Source organism: Vipera ursinii, assembly GCF_947247035.1.
Source record: "Vipera ursinii genome assembly, chromosome: 2".
Lineage (NCBI taxonomy): Eukaryota > Metazoa > Chordata > Lepidosauria > Squamata > Viperidae > Vipera > Vipera ursinii.
The window spans coordinates 17,648,880-17,669,957 of NC_139513.1; the positions used below are offsets into that span (position 1 = coordinate 17,648,880).

Sequence of the window (21,078 nt, forward strand, 5' to 3'; positions counted from 1 at the left end):
AGTCAAAGCGTCTGGCCTGAGATCTGCTGGTTCCTTTTTTCCTTTTTTCTTTTTTTTAAATCCGACATCTGTGGGTGATATTTTCCGTCAGGGCCTGAAACCGGTTCCTGCTTTTGTCCTATTGTGGAAAGCCACCGCAGTTCGCAAGGCCTTGTCTCTTACTGGTGACGCCCTGCCATGCCATTTCGCACCTCCCTCTCCTCACACCCCAAATATCTCGGCCTGGGGGGGGCTCCCTTCCCCCCCAGAACGCCCTGCCACCCCCTCCCTGAGCCCCCGAGCGTGACAATGGGCCCATGTGTTCCGTGGGGGGTGAGGAATTCAAAGGGGGCGGAGGGGACAATGGGGCCCTGTCTGGGCCACTCGCCTCCTCGGCGGGACCAGGGTCGGAGGGCCGTGACTCATGCCAGGGGATGAAATGCCAGGGGGCACGGGGGCTTTGCCATGCTGCAGGGGTGTGTGGAAGCCATCCAAGAGAGGTGGGGACTTGGCAGCTCCAGATCTCTCTCTCTCTCTCTCTCTCTCACACACACACACACACACCCCGCCACCATCCAAGCCAGCCTGAGCCAACAACTTCACTGCAATCAGCAGCTTCTGCTCTGGAGTCTCCAGGCTGGCTGAGGATACGGAGAGCCACGGAAACAGGTAGCCAGTGCAAGAGAGTCTGCGAGCATGGATGAGCTGCTGGACAGCCTTTTAGGACATAGATCCTGATCACGCATGTATACTGCACTGTGAAGAGGGCAGAAAAATTGTAATCTGTAGGAGCTGCTCCTGTTTTAGGGATCTGAGTTGCAAATCTCTGGATCACCAGCGGGGGCAGCAACTTTTGAGTACTCTCCCTGGCTGTGGCGCCATCTAGGGGCCATCCAGAGCCTTGCAGCTCAGCCCTGTTTTCCTGCCCTCTCCGCAATTCTGCCTTTAATGGGAGCTCGAGAGCTTGAAATGGGGGCTTATTCTTGGCTGCAGAAGGAAGACCCTATGCTCTATTTGTGTGTGTGTGTGTGTGTGTGTGTGTGTGTCTGTGTCTGTGTCTGTGTGTGCATGTGCATACATGTTGCCAGCATTTGAGTCATAGATCAGGGATGGCAAAACTTTTGTCTATGCAGTAGCATGGGGAAAATCTCAGCTGGTTGCATCATGTGAATTTTGAGTAAGATCCTGCAGAGGATGCTCTGTGTTGTCATCAAATTTCCTGGGTATGTTTTGCAAATTGTGACACACACACACACACCTCCCCCCAACTGCTGAGCTGTGGTTTCTGGAGAAGCCGAGGGATGACTGGGAGGCCCTTCTGAATGGAGGGGGGGAGGGTCCCAGGAGAACCCCTTTCGGCTGGCCAAGCATTAGGAGGGGTCCAAAGAGACAGGAAATACACACAGGAAATACACACACACACACACTCCTTTGACTTTATTGTATTTTATTGTTGCCTTGCTTAAACATTTCTTCTTCGCTCCCACAGGTCCTAGGCTCTGGAGGCTTTCCTGCGCGCTGGGAAATGGGGAAGCTAGCCACCGTTCCCATTGTCCTGCTTTGTGGGAAATTCCTTGTAATTTTCCTTCTAAAGGAAACGCTCAGCCAAAGCAAGCAACGAGAGGGGTAAGGCGATTTAGAAAGAAGGGAACAAAATGGTGAACAATACAGAGCTCCTGCCGCAGTCAAAAGGTTCAAGCACTGAGCAGTTCCTCTTTTTTGTTCTTGGGAAGCATCTGAAAAATTTAGTCATGCCTTCAAAACAATCTAGAGACATGTTTGCGTAAAAACACAAGCCTGGATTGAATTAAACACTGTGGTTGGCTACGGTTGAACTCGGTGCGCTGTGCTAACTCAGCGAATGAGAGTGAAGATGCAAAAAATAAAATAAAAATGAAGTCCTGTGCTTTTTGACAGGAACTACGTAGTATGGTATCTGTGGAACTCATTGCCACAAGAATATCCTGAGGATTGCAGCAGTTTATTTTTTTTTTAAAAAAAGATTCATCAAATAGGAGAAGTACTGATAATTCTTAGTTGTTCTTTTTTCGTCTCGTGGCACAGCTCTTGCTAAATTCTGCAGCTTTTTGAATACAGGTAGTCCTCAAATTAGGCGAATATTTGAAGTTCTTGTGGACCTAGCTGGAGGTTACGTAAAACCTAGATTTGAAGTTTTTATGAACAACTCTGCCTGCAGTCATGTGCTCGCACTCTGGGTGCACAGCAACCAGCCTCCATTTACAGCTGTTTGCAGTGTCTGACAGTCACGTAATCACGTTTTATGACAGTTTTGACAAAAATTGGCTTTTACTTCTGGTTTTGGCAAATTCACACCCAGAGCAAACCATTAGTCCGCTTAAGGACTGCATTGTTTGCTTAATGACTGGGGTGATTTGCATAGCGACCATCGCAAAAAAATCAGGTCAGTTATTTGTCTGCTTTACAATTGTCATGAGTTAGGACCTTGATGGGTAGAGTCCATTATGGCCATAACTTGAGGAGTACCTGTAGTAGTGATAATTGTTAATATTACAATCCACTGATGGTGTTCTTGGAAAGTTTTTTGAAAGTGGTTTGCCCTTGCCTTCTTCCCAGAGATGAAAGAGTGATTGGCCCTAAGTCAGTCAGGTGACTTTTACCTAAGGCAGGACTTGAACTCACAATCGCTCACTGTTCAATCTAGCAACTTGGACCAATGCTGTACACCATTACGGCTTTCATTACAGTGGTAATTTTTTAAGTTAATGATTAATAATTAATAATAATAATAATGCCCTGTTCACCGCCCTGAGTCCTCCGGGAGAAGGGCGGTATATAAATAAAATAATAATAATAATAATAATAATAATAATAATAATAATAATAATAATAATAATTATTATTATTATTATTATTATTATTATTATTATTATTATTATTATTATTGTTGTTGTTGTTGTTGTTATTATTATTATTGATTCTGTGCCATCAAATCGGTGTCAGCTCTTGGTGGCCTCCATAGATAGACTTTTTCTCGGAAACCCAGGTAGCCTTTGACTTATGACCACGACTGAGCCCAAAATTATTTCTCAAGCGAACTTTGCCCCATGTTACGACCTTTTATTGCCACAGTTGTTAAGTGAATCACTGCAGTTCTTAAATTAGTAACACGATTGTTAAGTGAATCTGGCTTCCCCTGCTGACTTTGCTTGTCAGAAGGGACACGGTAACCGTCGTAAATATGAGTCGGTTGCCAAACATCTGAATTTTGATCACATAATCATGGGGATGCTGCAAAGGTCGTAAGTGTGAAAAATGGTCATAAGTCACTTTTTTCAGTGCTGTTGTAACTTTGAATGGTCACTAAGTGAACTGTTGTAAGTCGAGGACTACCTGGGGTAATGATACCCATGGAAACTGCTCTATATTACTTTGCTCCCCAGCAGGCAACTATTTAAAGGTAGAAAAAAAATTCTGCTCAAAAAAAAAATGTTAGTTCTCTGTTGACTATTACCCACAACTACTAATTTGACTTCGTATTAGCACATCTGATGCTCATAGAGTAACAGTAATATTTATTTCTCTGTTATGGATTTATCAGAATAGAAGTAGTTGGAAATACATAAACTGCAACTTGCTACGAAAAAGTTGAGTCGAAGCAACTGGATATTTAAAAAAGAACAAATCAAGACAGCTGGTTTGCCTAAAGTTGAAAACGGATTTTTTCCCCTCTTCAAGAGACTTTGATAAACTTTATGTGTGGTAACTAATCAAGCTTTATTTCATAGGTGGCAAATAGAAGTACTGTCTCAAAGGTGCTTTTTCAGGAGGCAATTGGACTTTCTTAATAATAATAATAATAATAATAATAATAATAATAATAATAATAATAATAATAATAATAAAGTTGGAAGGGGCTTTGGAGGTCATCTAGTCCAACCCCCTGCTCAGGCAGGAAACCCTATACCATTTCGGACAAATGGCTGTCCAGTCTCTTCTTAAAAACCTCCAGTGTTGGAGCACCCACAACTTCTGAAGGCAAAGCTGTTCCACTGATTAATTGTTCTAACTGTCAGGAAGTTTCTCCTTAGTTCTAGCTTGCTTCTCTCCTTGATTAGTCACCATCCGTTGCTTCTTGTCCTGCCTTCGGGCGCTTTGGAGAATAGGTTGTTCCCGTCTTTTTTATGGCAGACTTTATTCCTCTTTCTGTACCTGCTTTTCTCTGCTCCAAACCACTCCCCTGGGTTCAGTGTCCCCCTTATCTTGCTGAGGTGGGAAAGAGAAGATGAATTGCTGGAGGAGAGGGTGGGTGGTTTTGGTTTTGTTCGTTTGTTTCTAGGTTGACTCCTGGAGGTTGTGTGCACCAGCCCCTGCGGTTTTCTTGCTAAGGTTTCAGAAGTGGTATGCCCATCCCTCCTTCTTCGTAGGGCTAAGAAGGGCTGACTGGCCCAAGGTCACCCAGCTGGCACTGTGCCTAAGGCAGGACTAGAACTCACAGTCTCCTTCCAGGACTAGAACTCACAGTTTCCTGGTTTCTAGGCTGGTGGCTTCGCCACTATACCAGACTGGTTACGCAACAGAAATTAGCCAAGGATAAAACCAACTCCAGCTGCTCTAGGCTTTTTCTGGTCAATTCTGCATGGATTAGAAGAGACAAATTTGCTTTTTCAGTTTCCTTCCGTTTCTACCCGCAGCCGAGTGTGTGCCCGAAATATGTTGAGGATCCCCTTAGCCTACAATGAGACGTACGCCAAGCCCCAACACCATCCATATTTGACGCTGTGCCCAGGACCTCGAGTGTGCAGTACTTACAGGTATGAATGATCAAAGTTTTGGTCTGACAAAGAGCCAGAAAGATCTGTGGGTCCTAAATCTACGGCCGAGGAGAGGGAGAGCTACAACACTGCATTCCTATTCAATGCAGTTTTTTAAGATCAGCTCCCCCTGATGCTTGTCAAGTCTAGGTGTTTGTCATCTGCCGCTCCCAAGTAATATTTCCAATTAAAAATGGATTTCAGGTGTTTCAAGAGGGAGCAGTCTAAAGTGGCTCCGAATTGCATGTAAGGACTGAGCAACGTTTTGGATCTGAAAGTGAAAAGACATTTTGGAGTGTGCTGGGCCTGTTTCAGGTTGCCAAGGAAGGCAGTCTTATCGAGCCAGCTATGCTGTTTTGTGTCTGACGTAATAATTGCTGCCTCTTTTTTCAAATCTTATCCATTTAGAGACATATAGGGAGTCCTTGACTTACGACCACAGTTGAGGCCATGCTGTGGCGAAGTGAGACAGTTGTGAAGTGAACTTTGCTCCATCGTACGACCTTTCTTGCCACCGTTGTTAAGTGAATCACTGCAGTTGTTAACTTGGTGACCTGGTTGCCGAGTGCCTCTGGCTTCCCCATTGACTCCGCTTGTTCAGAAGGTTACCCAAGGGGATTGCGTGACCCAAGCTAAGCCTCATCAATAGGAAGCAGTTGCCAAGCGTTTGAATTTTGATCATGTGACCATGGGCATGCTGCAACGGTCGTAAGTGTGAAAAACGGTCATAAGTCACTTTTTTCCCCAGGGCCATTGTAACTTCGAAGGGTCACTGAATGAACCGCTGCCAGTTGAGAACTACCTGTGCTACTTTCGTTTGGATGTAAATAGGTGGTGCTTCTATATAGGATTGCTTAAGGTACCAATTAAATATCCCTCTCTTTGCCAATTGTGGCATGATTGCTAAGAACCCAGAAATGGGAGTCCCATGATCCTGGTTGCTTGATCTGGACAGACATTATTACCATATGAGCCGTGGTGGCACAGTAGCTAGAGTGCAGTACTGCAGGCTACTTCTGCTGACTGCCGGCTGCCAGCTATTCGGCAGTTCGATTCACTGGCTCAAGTTTCACTCAGCCTTCCATCCTTCCTATGTCGGTAGAATGAGGACACAGGTTGTTGGGGGCAATATGCTGACTCTGTAAACCGCTTAGAGAGAGCTGTAAAGTACTATGAAGTGATATATAAGTGTAAGTGCTATTGCTATTTGTTTAGAGCCGGGGCAGGCAACCTTGGCTCTTTTATGACATGCTGGCTGGCTCAGGAATTCTGGGAGTTGAAGTCCACGAGTCATAAAAGAGCCAAGGTTGCCTACCCCTGGTTTAGAGACTGTTAATGGTTACAATGGCATGGGGGAAAAATTACTCACAACTATCGACTATTGCAATGTCCCAGCAGGAACATGACTGCAACCTGGACCCTTGACAACCAGTGAGTATTTACGATGGTTGCAGTATGCTGGGGTCACATGTTCTGACATTTGTGACCTTCCTAGCTGAAGGTGCTAAGCACATTGATTTGTGCTTTAAATTGTAAGCCGCCCTGAGTCTTCGGAGAAGGGTGGGATATAAATGGGATTAAAAAAAAACACCTTCCAACAAACATAGTCAACGGGGATTTGCCTAACAACTGCGGCTAAAAAGAGAAGTGTCATAAAATGACCTTAGGAGACTTGGGTGGTGCATTGGTTAGAATGCAGTATTGCAGGCAAACTCTTGCCGACTGCCAGGAATTTGATCCTGACCGAACTCCATCTTTCCAAAGTCGATAAAATGAGGACCCAGATTGTTTTGGGGAAGCAATATGCTGACTCTGTAAACCGCTTAGGGAGAGGGCTGCAAAGCACCGTGAAGCGGTATATAAGTCTAAGTGCTGTTGCTATTGCTCTGTCTACTCTGCTCAGGAGAATGAACATGGCTTCTCTTCTGTAGGACGACCTACCGGGTAGCCACGCGACAGGTGCGGAAAGAGATCCTACAGGCCAACATCATTTGCTGCCCAGGATGGAAGAAACGTCACCTGGGGGACACGAAGTGCGAGGAAGGTGAGCGATCAAATCCCAGAGAACAATTTCCAATGGACTTTCTATGTGCTAAATAAAACAATAGATGGTCAACGGAGGGATTTGAAGATGAGTGGAATGTTTAGCTTTACCCAGTGATGGCGAACCTTTTAGAGACCGAGTACCCAAACTACAACCCAACCCCCCCCTATGTATTGTCAGGTACCGGGTGGGCGTGGCCCATTGGGTGGGCGTGGCTGTGGTGGTAATAACAGACTGGGTGGGACTAAAAAGTTCAATCAATCAATTTCAACTTTGCAAGATCTTTTTCCCCCCACAAAATGTTGAAATTGATTGATTGATTGAACCTTTTTTTTGCGCATGTCAGTGGAGGCCTAAAGCAAAAAGGTTTTATAAAACCCAGCTGAAGGCCTAGGACTGGGGCGACAGCGTGCATGCCCACAGAGAGGGCTCTGCGTGCCACCTGTGGCACCCATGCCATAGTTTTGCCACTATGAGCTTAACCTGTTGACTGTTCTTTCTTCATATGTGTGTGTGTGTGTGTGTGTGTAAAAGGGGAAAATTTATTGGGGTTTTTTTCAGCATCTAGCCTGGGTGGATTCTATATGTTAAATGTTAATTTTTGGGGGTATTTGGATTACCTTTTTCTCTCTCTTTTTTTTGCACACCAATTTTGTTATTGTTGTTAACACAGGACGTGTGTTTTTGTTTTGTTTTGTTGGTTTGCTTTTCTGGCTTGTATTTTGCCTTGTATGATAAAACGAAGTAAAAAACACAAAAGAACAATTTCCAGCGCGCCATTAGGGAGGAAGAAAGAAACCCCTTCGGTGCTGGCTGATCGGAGCTATCCAAGCTTTTCAACATTGGGTGTTCCCAGCTAAATAAAAAGAGAATATTTGTAGCTCCTGGTTGAAATGAGGGGTCCTTGGTGCTCTCTGAGCTTGGTTGTTTTCTTGCAAACGTTTCACTACCCAAACTAGGTAACGTCATCAGCACTAGAAGAGAACGGCTGAGGGTTTTCTTCTTAGTTCCTTGATTCAGCTTAACAACGCGAATTTCGGGCTCCACTATGGTCATAAATCAAGGACTATCTGTACCGCAGCTTAGCCAACTAATTTTTCCAAAAAAAAAAGTCTCTCTCCACACAGGAACACAAAGCAACATCTCTTGAGACTAATGAATATGCTTTGTGCACGCGCTGAGCCTTCCCCTCTCCTTTCTCCCACCAGCCACTTGCCACAAGTCATGCCAGAATGGAGGTAGCTGCATCCAACCAAATAAGTGCCAGTGTCCGCCCGGCTGGGGTGGACGGTATTGCCAGATTGGTGAGTGGAAGGCAGGAGTCGGGGTTGGCGGGGTGGGGTTGGTTTCTGGTCCTGCTTCTTCTCTCTTTGCTCAGATTTTTCTGGGTCTCCCTTCTTCTCATACCAGGCTGATAGGCAGGTTTCTAGTTTCATGCGGGTGAAAATCTGACGAGTGAGCGGTGGATTAAAAAATAAAAAAGGTTTCTAGTCCTTATGACGGTTGAGGGTTTATGATCGGAAGATACAACCAGCGTGCGTAGAAGGGATCGAGTGCCTCTTGCACAACTACAGTCCTTAGCGCAGTGCTTCCCCCACCAGGGTAAATTACCCCAAATTGAGTAAAAGTGTGTTGAAGGGGGAAAAAAAAAACTTCATCAGGGTCCAGTCCAAGCGGGGAATAAACAACACGGAGACTGCTTTAGAAAGAAGGTTGTAGTTTATTGAAGAGGAGAGCCAGACAGAAAAATGGCTCTGGAAAGAGAGACCACCTGGAGCAGAGTGGTGGGCGTTTATACCTTCTGGAGCTCTTGAGGTTGTTTCCTGTTCCTGTTTGAGGCTTTGTATTTCCTGTGTCATGAGTCTGAGTGTGCCTTTCTGGTATTCTGATGGTGGTGGTGGGCTAATCCTACTACGTCCCAAAGGTCATATCCTGCTTCCCTGGGGCTGGGGCTGATGACTGTTGGATTTTTGGTGTGAGGGATTGTTGATTCTAGGGATCTTTGTCTTTCTAATCCAAGCTTCCTGGCTCCAATCTTTCTGAGAAGATTATTTTTATTTATTTTATTTTTATTTTTATTCCATTTATATCCCGCCCTTCTCCGAAGGCTCAGGGCGGCTTACAAGCTTAGCAGTAGCCTTCATTCTATGTATATGCCTGCTTGTTAGGGCTTTCACACACACACACCCCAAGCGGCATTATTACAAAGTCAGCTTTAATAATAATAATAATAATAATAATAATTTATTTTATTTATTTATTTTATTTTAATTCCATTTATATCCCGCCCTTCTCCGAAGGCTCAGGGCGGCTTACAAGCTTAGCAGTAGCCTTCATTCTATGTATATGCCTGCTTGTTAGGGCTTTCACACACACACACCCCAAGCGGCATTATTACAAAGTCAGCTTTAATAATAATAATAATAATAATAATAATTTATTTTATTTATTTATTTTATTTTAATTCCATTTATATCCCGCCCTTCTCCGAAGACTCAGGGCAGCTTACAAGCTTAGCAGTAGCCTTCATTCTATGTATATGCCTGCTTATTAGGGCTTTCACACACACACCCAATCGGCATTATTACAAAGTCAGCTTAATTGCCCCCAACAATCTGGATCCTCATTTTACCTACCTCGGAAGGATGGAAGGCTGAGTCAACCTTGAGCCTGGATTTCTGCAGACCTGGTTTCTGTCTGGGGCAGAGAGATTGGGGGTGGGGTGGGGGGGTTTGGTTTCTGCCTTTAAAATCCTTTGGGCAAATATATTCTGTCTTTTTAATATTTCCCAAAATATTTCTTTCTCTGGATTCTTCCCACAAGTGGTTTTTGTTTGAGCAATGACATACAATCCCTTTACCCATCACGACATGGTGGGGTTGTTTTTTTCCTGCAGTCAAAACGGATATTATGAAGTGTTTTTCTTTTCAATCAGTTCAATTTTTCCAGCCACTACTTGTCTATGTTTCTGGGTAACTACAGGTAGTCCTCGACTTACGTCTAGAATTGAGCCCAACATTTCGGTTGCTCAACAAGACAGTTATTGCTTTTGCCCTATTTTATGATCTTTCTTGCCACAGTTGTTAAGTCAGTCACACGGCTGTGAAGTGAATCCGGCTTCCCCATTCACTTTGCTTGACAGAAAGTCGCAAGAGGGGATCACAGGAAACCCCCTCCCCCAGGACACTGCGTCTGTCATAAATGTGAGTCAGTTGTCAAGGTTCCAAATTTGGATCATGTGACCCTGGGGAGGCTGTAATGGTGGTAAATGTGAAAAATGGTTGTAAGGCACTTTTTTTCGGTTTAACTTCGAACGGTCACTAAACGAATGATTGTAAGTCGAGGGCTGCCTGTAACAAGGATTAAAAACAGTACAGTTGTTAAAACAAGGGCATTCTAGGGAATGGGGGTGGTATCTGGTGAAGGTACCTTAATGCCCTAGCCAAAGGTAGGCAACCTTGGCTCCTTTATGACTTGTGGACTTCAACACCCAGAATTCCTGAACCAGCTATGCTGACTCAGGAATTCTGGGAGTTGAAGTCCACATGTCATAAAAGGACCAAGGTTGTTACCCCTGCAAGGCCTACTAGTGAAATACAATGGTTACCATTCTTGGTCAGAATGGTGCATGTATCAGGAAGAATATCGCCCCGGAGGCAAAGATTTGACCAAGACTTGACCAGATATGGATATCCCAATCAAAACTCACCATTCTGATCACTCTTTAATTTGTGGTTCTGGTTTGTTTAGATGTGGACGAGTGTGTCACACCGCTTGCTCGCTGCGCACAAGACTGTCTTAACACTGCTGGCAGCTACAAGTGCCAGTGTCGGGCTGGGTACGCCCTGGAGCCAGATGGCAAGAGCTGTCGTCTGCTTCCCACCGGCCAGGCTGTCCCTCTGCTCGACGCCAAAGGTGGGTATTAAGATGACCGAGAGCTTGCAGTGTGAAAAGGCAATGGATGGAAATGAACCAAGAAAAGAACCGACCTAGAACTAAGGAGAAATTTCCTGACAGTGAGAACAGTTAACCAGTAGAACAGCTTTGCCTTCAGAAGTTGTGGCTGCTCCAACACTGGAGGTTTTCCACTTTGAATGGTCACTAAACGAAGTGCTGTAAATCAAGGACTACCTGTACTGGATGACTTGAAATCTGCAAACCCAGCAAACTGAGCCTAGAGAAAGTTCCTTTAGAGCGGAGGTCTTCAAACTTGGCCCTTTTATGACTTGTGGACTTCAACTCCCAGAATTCCTCAGCCAGCATGCCTGGCTGAGGAATTCTGGGAGTTGAAGTCCACAAGTCATAACAGGGCCAAGTTTGAAACCCCTGCTTTAGAGTTTTAAAGGCCAGTAAAAGGCTTATACAGCCACCTATGGACTCATGTCAAGTTTTCCATTTCTCCATATATATTTTTTTCCCTTCCATCTAGTCGTGTCTGATTTTTGGAAACAGCTGGGACAAGGTTCCTCAGAAGTGGTTTGCCTTTGGCTCTTTCCTAGGACTGAGAGAGAGAGAGATGTACAGGCCCAAGGTTCACGAGCTGGCTTTGGGCCTCAAGTGGGACCAGAACTCAGTCTCCCACTTTAGACCCTGAGACCTTCACCATGTTGTGATTCAGGGTCAGCCTGTGGGTTCGGCAGTTGGGTCGGATGACTCAGAGGAGGAGGAGGGGGGTGTTGAAGACCTTGCTGAGGGGGTTGAAGATCTTGCTGATGAGAGCCCTCAGCCAGGCCCCTCCCACTTGGTCACCACGGAGACCCAGCTGTGTGAGCCTGACAGCGTGGATGAAGATGACCCACAGCTGGCCCTGTTCAAGGACGCCCGACGCAGGAGGCAGTCAATTAGGAGTAAACAGAGGAAGGCAATGGGGCTTCTCAGAAGGAGGCAGAGAGAAGCCACGCCCTGAACTCTATATAAGGGGAATGTGTGGGGAGGGCTGGTTTGCTGAAGGCAACCGCTTGGATAGTTCATGTTTCTTAAAGCTCCTGTTTCTTGGTTCGTGTCTTGTTTGTTTTTGTAGCTATAAATTTGGCAGGCGTAATTCCAGCCTCCTGCCGTTTGTAAAGGGGTTGTCCCTGCCTTTTCTGCAGGGCCGGTAGCAGGCTGGTACAGAACACACCATGACACCAAGCTAGCTCTGCTTGTTTTAGACACTTTCAAATTTGTAGTATGGAATCTTTGTCAGCTGCAATCTGGGCTTATTTGGGTTTCCTGCCTGAGCAGGGTGTTGGACTAGATGACCTCCAAGTCCCTTCCAACATCATCATCATCATCATTATTGTTGTTGTTGTTATGTTGTTGTTGCCAAGGGCTGAGACTGGCTGGGCCGGCTCTACCATGCCTTAAAGTCCCCTCACAGAGGATCAGCTTTGGCAGTCATATGTTTTAGCCCCCAGGCCTCTAATCATCTTTGTTACTCTTCTTTACACTCTTTCTAGAGTCTCAACATTCTTTTTTTATAATGCGGTGACCAAAACTAGATGCAGTATTCTAGGTGTGGTCCTACTAAAGCTTTATAGAGTGGTATTAGTACCTCGCGTGATCTTGATTTAATGCCTCTGCTAATTATTAATGTTAATAATTCCCGATGGCTGAAATTAAACTTTTGTTCCCTGCCCAACCAGATGGCTTCTGTCCATCCATTTTGTGTCTCTTGACCTTTGCTTTAGGACAGGGGTAGGCAACCTTGGCTCTTTTATGACTCGTGGACTTCAACTCCCAGAATTCCTGAGCCAGCCACGCTGAGGGAAAAGGGAGAGGTTTCCAAGCTGAGCCATGGTGGCTCAGGAATTCTGGGAGTTGAAGTCCACAAGTCATAAAAGAGCCAAAGGTTGCCTACCCCTGCTTTACGAGAACCGTCTCATGTGGGCCATCAACAGCCAGCTGATGACCTTGGGAACGTATTTTGAATTCCTTTTCTGCATGGCTGAAGTGTTAGTGAAACTCCGAAGCAGCTGAGTTGCTTAGTAGTGCCTCTTTCATATTTCTACCAACTTTCACATCCTCATCTCACGGCAGAGCAGAACCTCGCCCAAGAGCTGAGACTTTCCTTTGGACTCAGCAAACAGCTCCTGGTTGAGGTAGGGCACAGGAGGAAATGGCACAAACACCCAGAGCTGTCATGGAGCTGCACAAGGGAGAATCTCAAAGGGCTTTGAATGTCATGCTTTAGGACATGCTCCCCAACAAACAGTCTCAGGAATAGAATAGAGCTGGAAGGGACCTTGGAGGTCTTCTAGTCCAACCCCCTGTTCAAGCAGGAGAACCTGTCTACTACCTCAGACAAGTGACTATCCAGCCTCTTCTTAAGAATCTCCAGTGATGGAACGCCCACGGTTTCTGGAGGCAAGCTGTTCCACTGGTTAATTGTCCTGTCAGGAAGTTTCTCCTTAATTCTAGGTTGCTTCTCTCTTTGTTCAGTTTCCAACCATTGTTTCTTGTCCCGCCCTCTGGTGCTTTGGAGAATAATTTGATCCCCTCTTCTTTGTGGCAGTCTCTCAAATACTGGAATATTGCTATAATGTCACCCCTATTTCTTCTTTAGACTTGCCAAACCCAAGTCCTGCAGCCATTGGATCATCTTAGTTGCTCTTCTCTGAACTTTTCCCAAGGTCTCAAAATCTGTTTTGTAGTATGGTGACAAAAATTGGTTGCAGTATTCCAGGTGTGGTCTCACTAGGGTTTATAAAGCAGTACTAATACTTTGCATGATCTTGATTCTGTGGCTATGTTTATACAACCCAGGATTGTATTAGCTTTTTTGGCTGCTACTGCACATTGCTGGCTCATAGTCAAGTGATTGTCCACTAGGACTCCAAGGCCCCTCTCACAGTACTGTTTTTGAGTCAGGTCTCGCCTAACCTGTACTTATACTTTTTATTTTTCCTGCCCAAATGTAAAACTTTGCTTTTCTCCACATTAAAACTCATTTTGTTGGATGGGGCCCATTGTTCCAATTTGTCAAGATCTTTTTGAATCTTGAGCTTTTCTTCTGGGGTTTTGGCTATTCCTGCCAGTTTAGTGTCATCTGCAAATTTGATGAGTTCCACTTCAATTTCCTCATTTAACTCATTGATGAAGATATTGAAGAGTACTGGGCCTAAGACGGAGCCTTATGGTACTCCACTGCTTACTTCATGTGGATGTAGTACCACTGAGGACTACTCGCTGAGTACAGTCTGTCAGCTAGCTACAAAGCCATCTGGTGGTGATGTTGTCTAGTCCACCTTTTTGTAGCTTACCAAGCAGTAGATTGTGGTCTACTTTGTTGAATGGCTTTCTGAAATCCAAGCATACTATGTCCACAGCGTTTCACTGGTCTACTAATTTGGTCACTTTATCAAAGAATGAAATAAGATTAGTTTGGCACGATCTGTTTACGCTGTTTGGCATTCCAATGTCCAATTCAATGGCTTGTTGGGTCAGGGTTTACCACCACCAGCCCCGGGCTCGTTTTTGAAAGTTCTGGGATAAATTGGCGGTAGAAATTGGCGAACCCTAGAAAGCTTTGCAATTGTGCTTTCAGTAGTGCCAAAGTGATGTACTCAATAAAATTTTACGTTAAGAGATCGGAATGTCTCAAAGGTATTTGCTTGATTGGGTTCGGCAGTCGGAACCTTGACACTGCAGGCATCACCTTGTTCTTGTTTTAAATACTCCAGTCTGTGTCATTTAGCTGCACAACAAGAATTATGACAGCCCAGGCTGCATCTGTTGCATAATAATAATAATAATAATAATAATAATAATAATAATAATAATAATAATAATAATAATAACAACAACACTGATAACGATAACGATAATGATGATGATGATGATGATTAAAAAGCTAGACATAAACAAGTTGCTGAACTAATCCACTGGGCATTGTGTAAAAAAATACGACTTGCCTGTGTCCAAAAAGTCGTGGGAACATAGGGTGGAAAAAGTTGTTGAGAATAAGAGGGTGAAGATCTTATGGGACATCCAAATACAGACAGATCACCATTTGGAACACAACGCGCGAGATATCACAGTTGTAGAGAACCGAAGCGTACAATTTATTGATATCACTGTAGCAGGAGATGCCAGAGTCAAAGAAAAAGAACTGAAAAAAATTATGAAATACCGCGACCTGGCCATTGAAACTGCGCAATTATGGATGAAACGTGTAACAGTTAGACCCATTGTCATCGGGGCACTGAGAACTATGTCCAAAAACTTTGCAAAATACATCAAGAAATTGCAGCTTCCTGCAATAACTCCAGCTACAAAAAACTGCGCTACTCGGAACATCTTACATTTTAAAGAGATACCTGGTTGATATCTAGGATGCTGGTAGCAACCCGTGTCAACCATTAGTGCCAGTCAATTTGAGTGTTCAGTTGACTGAGTTTCATGTTTTACGAATAAAAGTTTTATAATAATAATAATAGTTTGAAGGGACCTTGGAGGTCTTCTAGTCCAACCCCCTGCTCAGGCAGGAAACCCTTTACCATTTCAGACAAATGGCTGTCCAGTCTCTTCTTAAAAGCCTCCAGTGTTGGAGCATTCACAACTTCTGGAGGCAGGCTGTTCCACTGGTTAATTGTTCTGTCAGGAAGTTTCTCCTTAGTTCTAGGTTGCTTCTCTCCTTGACTAGTTTCCATCCGTTGCTTCTTGTCCTGCTCTCAGGTGCTCTGGAGAATAGCTTGGCTCCCTCTTCTTTGTGGCAGCCCCTGAGATATTGGAACACGGCTATCCTGTCACCCCTCGCCCTTCTCTTCATTAGACTAGACCACAGATCTGCATCCCGCGGCTCCAGAGCCGCATGCGGCTCTCTCAGCCATCTCCTGAGGCTCCCAGTCCTCTGCCATGTGCAGTCCAAAAAAAAAAGTGGAACTAAAACAGTTCAACCAATCAATTCAAATATGCAGGGTAGGTGCATATCTCGCCTTGGCTCCACTCTTCAGTCAAACCCTGTTCTGCGCATGCATGCATGTACACACATGCGCACACATTTTTTGCGGCTCCCAGTTTTTCCTTTTGTGAGGGAACCGGTTCCGAGTGGCTCTTTCACTGTTTCAGGTTGCTGACCCCTGGACTAGACATACCCAATTCTTTGGTTGCACTGAGGTGCAGATCATGAGGGCCGAAATGCGGTGAGAAGGTGATGCATTCAGTTTCACAACCTTTCTCCATGGAAAGAGGAAATGCTCTTCCCCAGCGACGAGAGTTTCACATTACAGTTGGATATTGTTAGACTTGTGTAATTTGCAACTGCTGCATAAATAAGGTTGACTGGGTGTTGAGCGTAGTAGTTGAAGAACCTGTTTTCTTTTGCGGAAACAAGTTTCTACCCCCTAAGATTTCACAAAGCTCGTGTATACGTTTTCATTTTGTTAAGTTTCTAGTCTGCTTTTCCTCTGGAGGCTTTGGATTCTCAGAAGGAAGTGAAGGCACTGCTTGGGCATAAAAATGAGAGAGAAATAAAATTGCTTTGCAGAAAAAGAAAAGAAAAAAGAAGCAATTCTAGATACCGGTATATTTGCAAGAAAATGGAGCACTCCTAGATCAGCCAGTCTGAGGTTTGATAAAGCTCACATGGGATTACACTTGCAGGGTCCTGAGACCAGGTTAAGATCTGTCAATTATCCATAGATAAAACAATCCATGTATCTGCTTTGATACAGCTCAACTCACATTTTCTTCATGTTTCTCTTGCAGTGCAAACTTTAGGGATTCAGGAGACAATTCCCAATGAGATCCAGGAACTTCAAGCAAAAGTAGAACAGCTGGAAGAGGTGAGTCCTATTCTCTAAAACATTTGTATTACTATCTGGAGCAGCTTTTCTCAGCTTTGAGAATTTTAAGAAGTGCTGACTTCTCCTCCCAGAATTCCCCAGCCAGCATGGAGTTGAAGTCCACACAATCTTAAAGACACCAAAATGGAACAATATTGCTCTAAACTAGAGATGTCCAATCTTGGCGACTTTAAAATCTGTGAACTTCAATTCTCAGAATTCCCCAGCCAGCCATGCTGGCTGGGGAATTCTGGGAGTTGAAGTCCACAGGAATTAAAGTTGCCAAGCTTGGCAGTCTTGCTCTAAAACTCTTAGACTGCATTTGTTTTCCAGATAAATAGAGGCTTGACTTTTGCCAGAGGCTATTCTTGAAGTGTCCAGAATTTGCAATTGGCCCAAACTGAAGCAGCCCAAACTGCTAACTACTGCAAATTTACCGAAATATATAGGCTGCACTGGCTATATTACTTGCCTCCACAGGCTAATCTGACACCCTCATAAAAACCTCCTACAAAGGTAGTTTTCAACTTATGACCATAACGGAGCCCTGCCCATCATGGTTAGTAAGTGGTGATGGTTGCAAAATTTTATGACCTTTTTTGGGGTGGTTAAACGTATGTGGCGGTCGTTCCTGTTTTGCTATGGGCTTGGTTTGGCTGAAAACAGTAAGTAAAGTAGAAGTAAATGCCGTTTTTTGGGGAAAATCATCATAAAATATGGTGGGGGGGAGGGGGGAGGACAACCATTGCAAATTTAAATCTGGGTTGTAAGTAGTCCCAAGGTAGATCTGTTGTAACTTGGGTCGCTAAGCAACTGGTCATAAGCCAAGGTCTATTGCAGGGGTCTTCTAACCACTAGTCACTTTATATGACTAGTGGGCTTCAACTCCCAGAATTCCACAGCCAGGCACACTAGCTGAGGAATTCTGGGAGTTGAAGTCCACAAGTCATAAAAGGGCCAGGTCTGAAGACCCCTGGTCTACTGTATGGCAGAACTGCCTCTGCTGCCAAGAACCAGCCTGTTTTAATTGGCAGGAGAGGCCTCTATAAGTATTAAGGATATGTGGGAAAGGAACTTCAGTGGATCTCTCAGGTGTGGCACAGGTATTGCCCTTTTCTGGTATTTAGGAAGAGAGTAAAAAACACATTTTTCCCCTAGAATTTAATCATCTTTGGTGAACATCTGTGTCCATTTTTCATTCTCTCTCTCTCCCCCCCCCCTCCGTTTGCCTGGAGGAATATATAACCCACTATTAGTTTGTTTGATCCTTAGTACTTTTCATTGTTGGAAACTGTTTTATGTGTTGAAAAAAGACAGAAGGGTAGGTATAAATGCATTTAAAAAGTGGTAGAATTTCAGGGTGAGAATTATGCATTTCCAAGGTGCAGTGTGGTGTAGTGGCTAAGGTATCCCTCTAGAACAGGGGTGTCAAACTCAATTTCATTGAGGGCTGCATCAGCATTGCAGTTGCCCTCAGGGGGCCGGGTGGGTATGGCCTGGGTGGGCGTGGCCTATTGGGTGGGCGTGGCTAGAGTGTGTATGGCCTACTGGGTGGGCATGGCCAGCTCTACATCGTTCGCATCAAGGGTGTGCCTATGGGGGCCTGGACAGGAGTGGGACAGATCTGAGGGTCTCTGGCAGAAGGAGGGTCTCTGGGCCAGGGCCAAGGCAGTGGGGGCCGTTCCCTCACTGTTTCCAGGATGGCTTTGCGGGCCGCATGAAACCACTTCGCGGGCCGGATCTGGGCCCCGGGCCTTGTGTTTGACATGTCTGCTCTAGAAGCAAGGATCTACTCTCTTATCATTTTATTTATGTATTAAATTTATATGCTGTCCATCTCCCTATCCAGTCCCCCCATTTCTCTTTCACCCCAGAACCAGTATGGTGAAATAGTGAAGGGGGTTGAGCTAGAAGTAGGAAGATGCAGGTTGTAGACCAGGGGTGGAGAACTATGCCCCCCCATTATGACTTGTGGACTTCAACTCCCAGAATTCTTCAGTCAGCCATGCTGGCTCAAGTATTCTGGGAGTTGAAGTCCACAAACCATAAAGGAGGCCAGAGTGCCCCAACTCTGTTCTAGACCAATCCTAAGCCATGGTAACTCTCTAAATCCGGCACCATATTCTCAACCCACCCTATCTACTCCATAGGTGGAGTTGCAGGTGGAAAAAAAATCAGAGGAACAGTTCCTCTGGAGCTTGTCAAGCCAAGGTAGTACCTGATTCTTAATAGGTGACTTGGGCCTTTCCCCTTTCTCAGCGCTTGGAGCTTGCCATCTCTATTTTGCCAACTTCTGTGGAGCCCACCCAGATCAAGGAGATGTGGAATCGTCTTCGTTATTTAGACCACGTGGAATCCCTCAGCGAGCAGCTCCTTTTTCTGGAGGAGAAACTGGGAGACTGTGAGTATCGAAACACCCTACCCACAAATAATTACAGACAGCCCTCGACTTAACAATCATTCATTTAGTGACCGTTCAAAGTTACCATGGCGCTGAAGAAAAAAAAAATAGATAAGTCTTCAGATTCATCACCATTTGCAGTGTCCCCGTGGCTCCATGAGCAAAATTAGGGCACTGGGCAACCGTCATGTATTGAGGATGGTTGCACCATATCGGGGCCACCTGACCGTCATTTGTGACTCTCCGGCTGGTTTCTGACAAGCAAAGTGAATGGGGGAAGCCGGATTCATTTAATGAGTGCAGTGACTTGCCTAAAGAGTGTAGCGAAATAGGTCATAAAGTTGAGCGTGACTCACCTAATGACTACCTTCCTTGGTGACGGTAGAACCAGTCCCAATTGTGGTTGTAAGTCGAGGACAACCTATGTTAGCTGCCTTGCGGGTTGGCAATTTTGCGAGAGAACCCAAGCCTTAAACACACACAGTCCTGATTTGGGTTTGGAGGGAAACTTAACAATAATTCAGCTGACGTTAAGACTCCGACTCTCATTGCCTTGACCGTTGGGTCACAGGGCTGGCAATCCTAGGAGAAATAGACTGTTGTAAGTCGAGGACTATGTATACTGCTATTACGAGCAGAAGACTCACTTGAGATTGTGTGGGTCCACTTGTCCTACCCAATTGCTCGGCTTCACCTTAGACTGGCTGACGAAGGCAAACGCTTCACCTGTCTGGTGAAGTCCATTCTGGTTCATCAAAAGATTACTTGCCTTTCAGAAACCACAGCTTTGAGTGGCTTTATTAAACAATTGGAGTCATGTCACTACAGTACTGTGTTGATAGTAGTTCTGGTGCAGGCACAGCCCGGGTGTAGATCAAATCCCTCTTCAAAATAAAGCTTGGTTTGGTTTCATTCTTAAGCTAGTATTTTCAGTTCCTAGGCCTCATTGTTTCCTTTGGTGTCCTTACACGCAGGTGCCTGTCAAAATGATAAAAATGGCTTTGGGTACGATCTCACCCGGTGATGCCCGAATCTTGGACTGAAACTGGATCGGCAGAAAACCAGCGTATCTTTTCCCTCCTTACTCCGCGCTGGTGCTTCTTGTTGTTTGAAGCTCAAATTAATTCCCTTTATTTATGCTAGCGGGCATGGCTTATTAATTGAAAACCAAGCGCAAGTGGGCTGCAACTCTGCTGGATTAATTACAGAACAAAAGCTGCCTTCAAATCCCACCGAAACCTCCAGATGCTCCCCCCCCCCGGGACAGCCGGTGGTGTCCATCCAGAGTTAAGCCTTTTGGCTGCTTTAGTGGGAGAGAGAAACATTGTTTTAAAGACTTTGGCAAGTTTAATCTCAGGATGGGATGGGAAATTGGGAGATTTGGTATATTCTGCAAGCCTGGCTCCTTGGGTTCTGTTGGGAGCTCCAAAATGGATTCAAGAAACCAGGTTAAGCCAACAGAGTTTTGATACCTCTTTTAATTTTCTCCCCATTACATTTCCTTACTGAAATGTACATGCCATTCATGCGAGGGATCCGTGCCTCTTTTGTCATCTTTTTCGACTTCCTTTCTGGTGAGTTGTGTAAACAGACCACTTTGTGCTAACAGACCTCTGCCCTCCTCTGTCTCTTCCAGAAAGATGGGTGGGATTACAATTCACAAAAATCCCCAGCCAGTTACTCTAAAGCAGGGCTCTTCAAACTCGGCCCTTTTATGACTCATGGACTTCAACTCCCAGAATTCCTCATCCAGGCACGCTGGCTGAGGGATTCTGGGAGTTGAAGTCCATGAGTCATAAAAGGGCCGAGTTTGAAGACCCCTGAAAACTCGGCCCTTTTATGACTCATGGACTTCAACTCCCAGAATTCCTCATCCAGGCACGCTGGCTGAGGGATTCTGGGAGTTGAAGTCCATGAGTCATAAAAGGGCCGAGTTTGAAGACCCCTGAAAACTCGGCCCTTTTATGACTCATGGACTTCAACTCCCAGAATTCCTCATCCAGGCACGCTGGCTGAGGGATTCTGGGAGTTGAAGTCCATGAGTCATAAAAGGGCCGAGTTTGAAGACCCCTGCTCTAAAGGAATTGTTTGTGCGTC

General features: G+C 45.0%; 1 protein-coding gene across 1 annotated transcript; it reads left to right on the forward strand.

Annotated features, from left to right (window-relative positions):
• Nucleotides 1-579: 579 nt before the first annotated feature.
• Nucleotides 580-20,722, forward strand: EGFL8 (EGF like domain multiple 8). Its single transcript, XM_083352906.1, has 9 exons — nucleotides 580-648; nucleotides 1,469-1,605; nucleotides 4,653-4,772; nucleotides 6,704-6,816; nucleotides 8,025-8,120; nucleotides 10,567-10,731; nucleotides 16,504-16,580; nucleotides 18,840-18,981; nucleotides 19,956-20,722. Exons 2-9 carry the CDS (start codon nucleotides 1,505-1,507, stop codon nucleotides 20,003-20,005), a joined length of 864 nt encoding a protein of 287 aa, XP_083209032.1. The 5' UTR covers nucleotides 580-648; nucleotides 1,469-1,504; the 3' UTR covers nucleotides 20,006-20,722.
• Nucleotides 20,723-21,078: the final 356 nt, after the last annotated feature.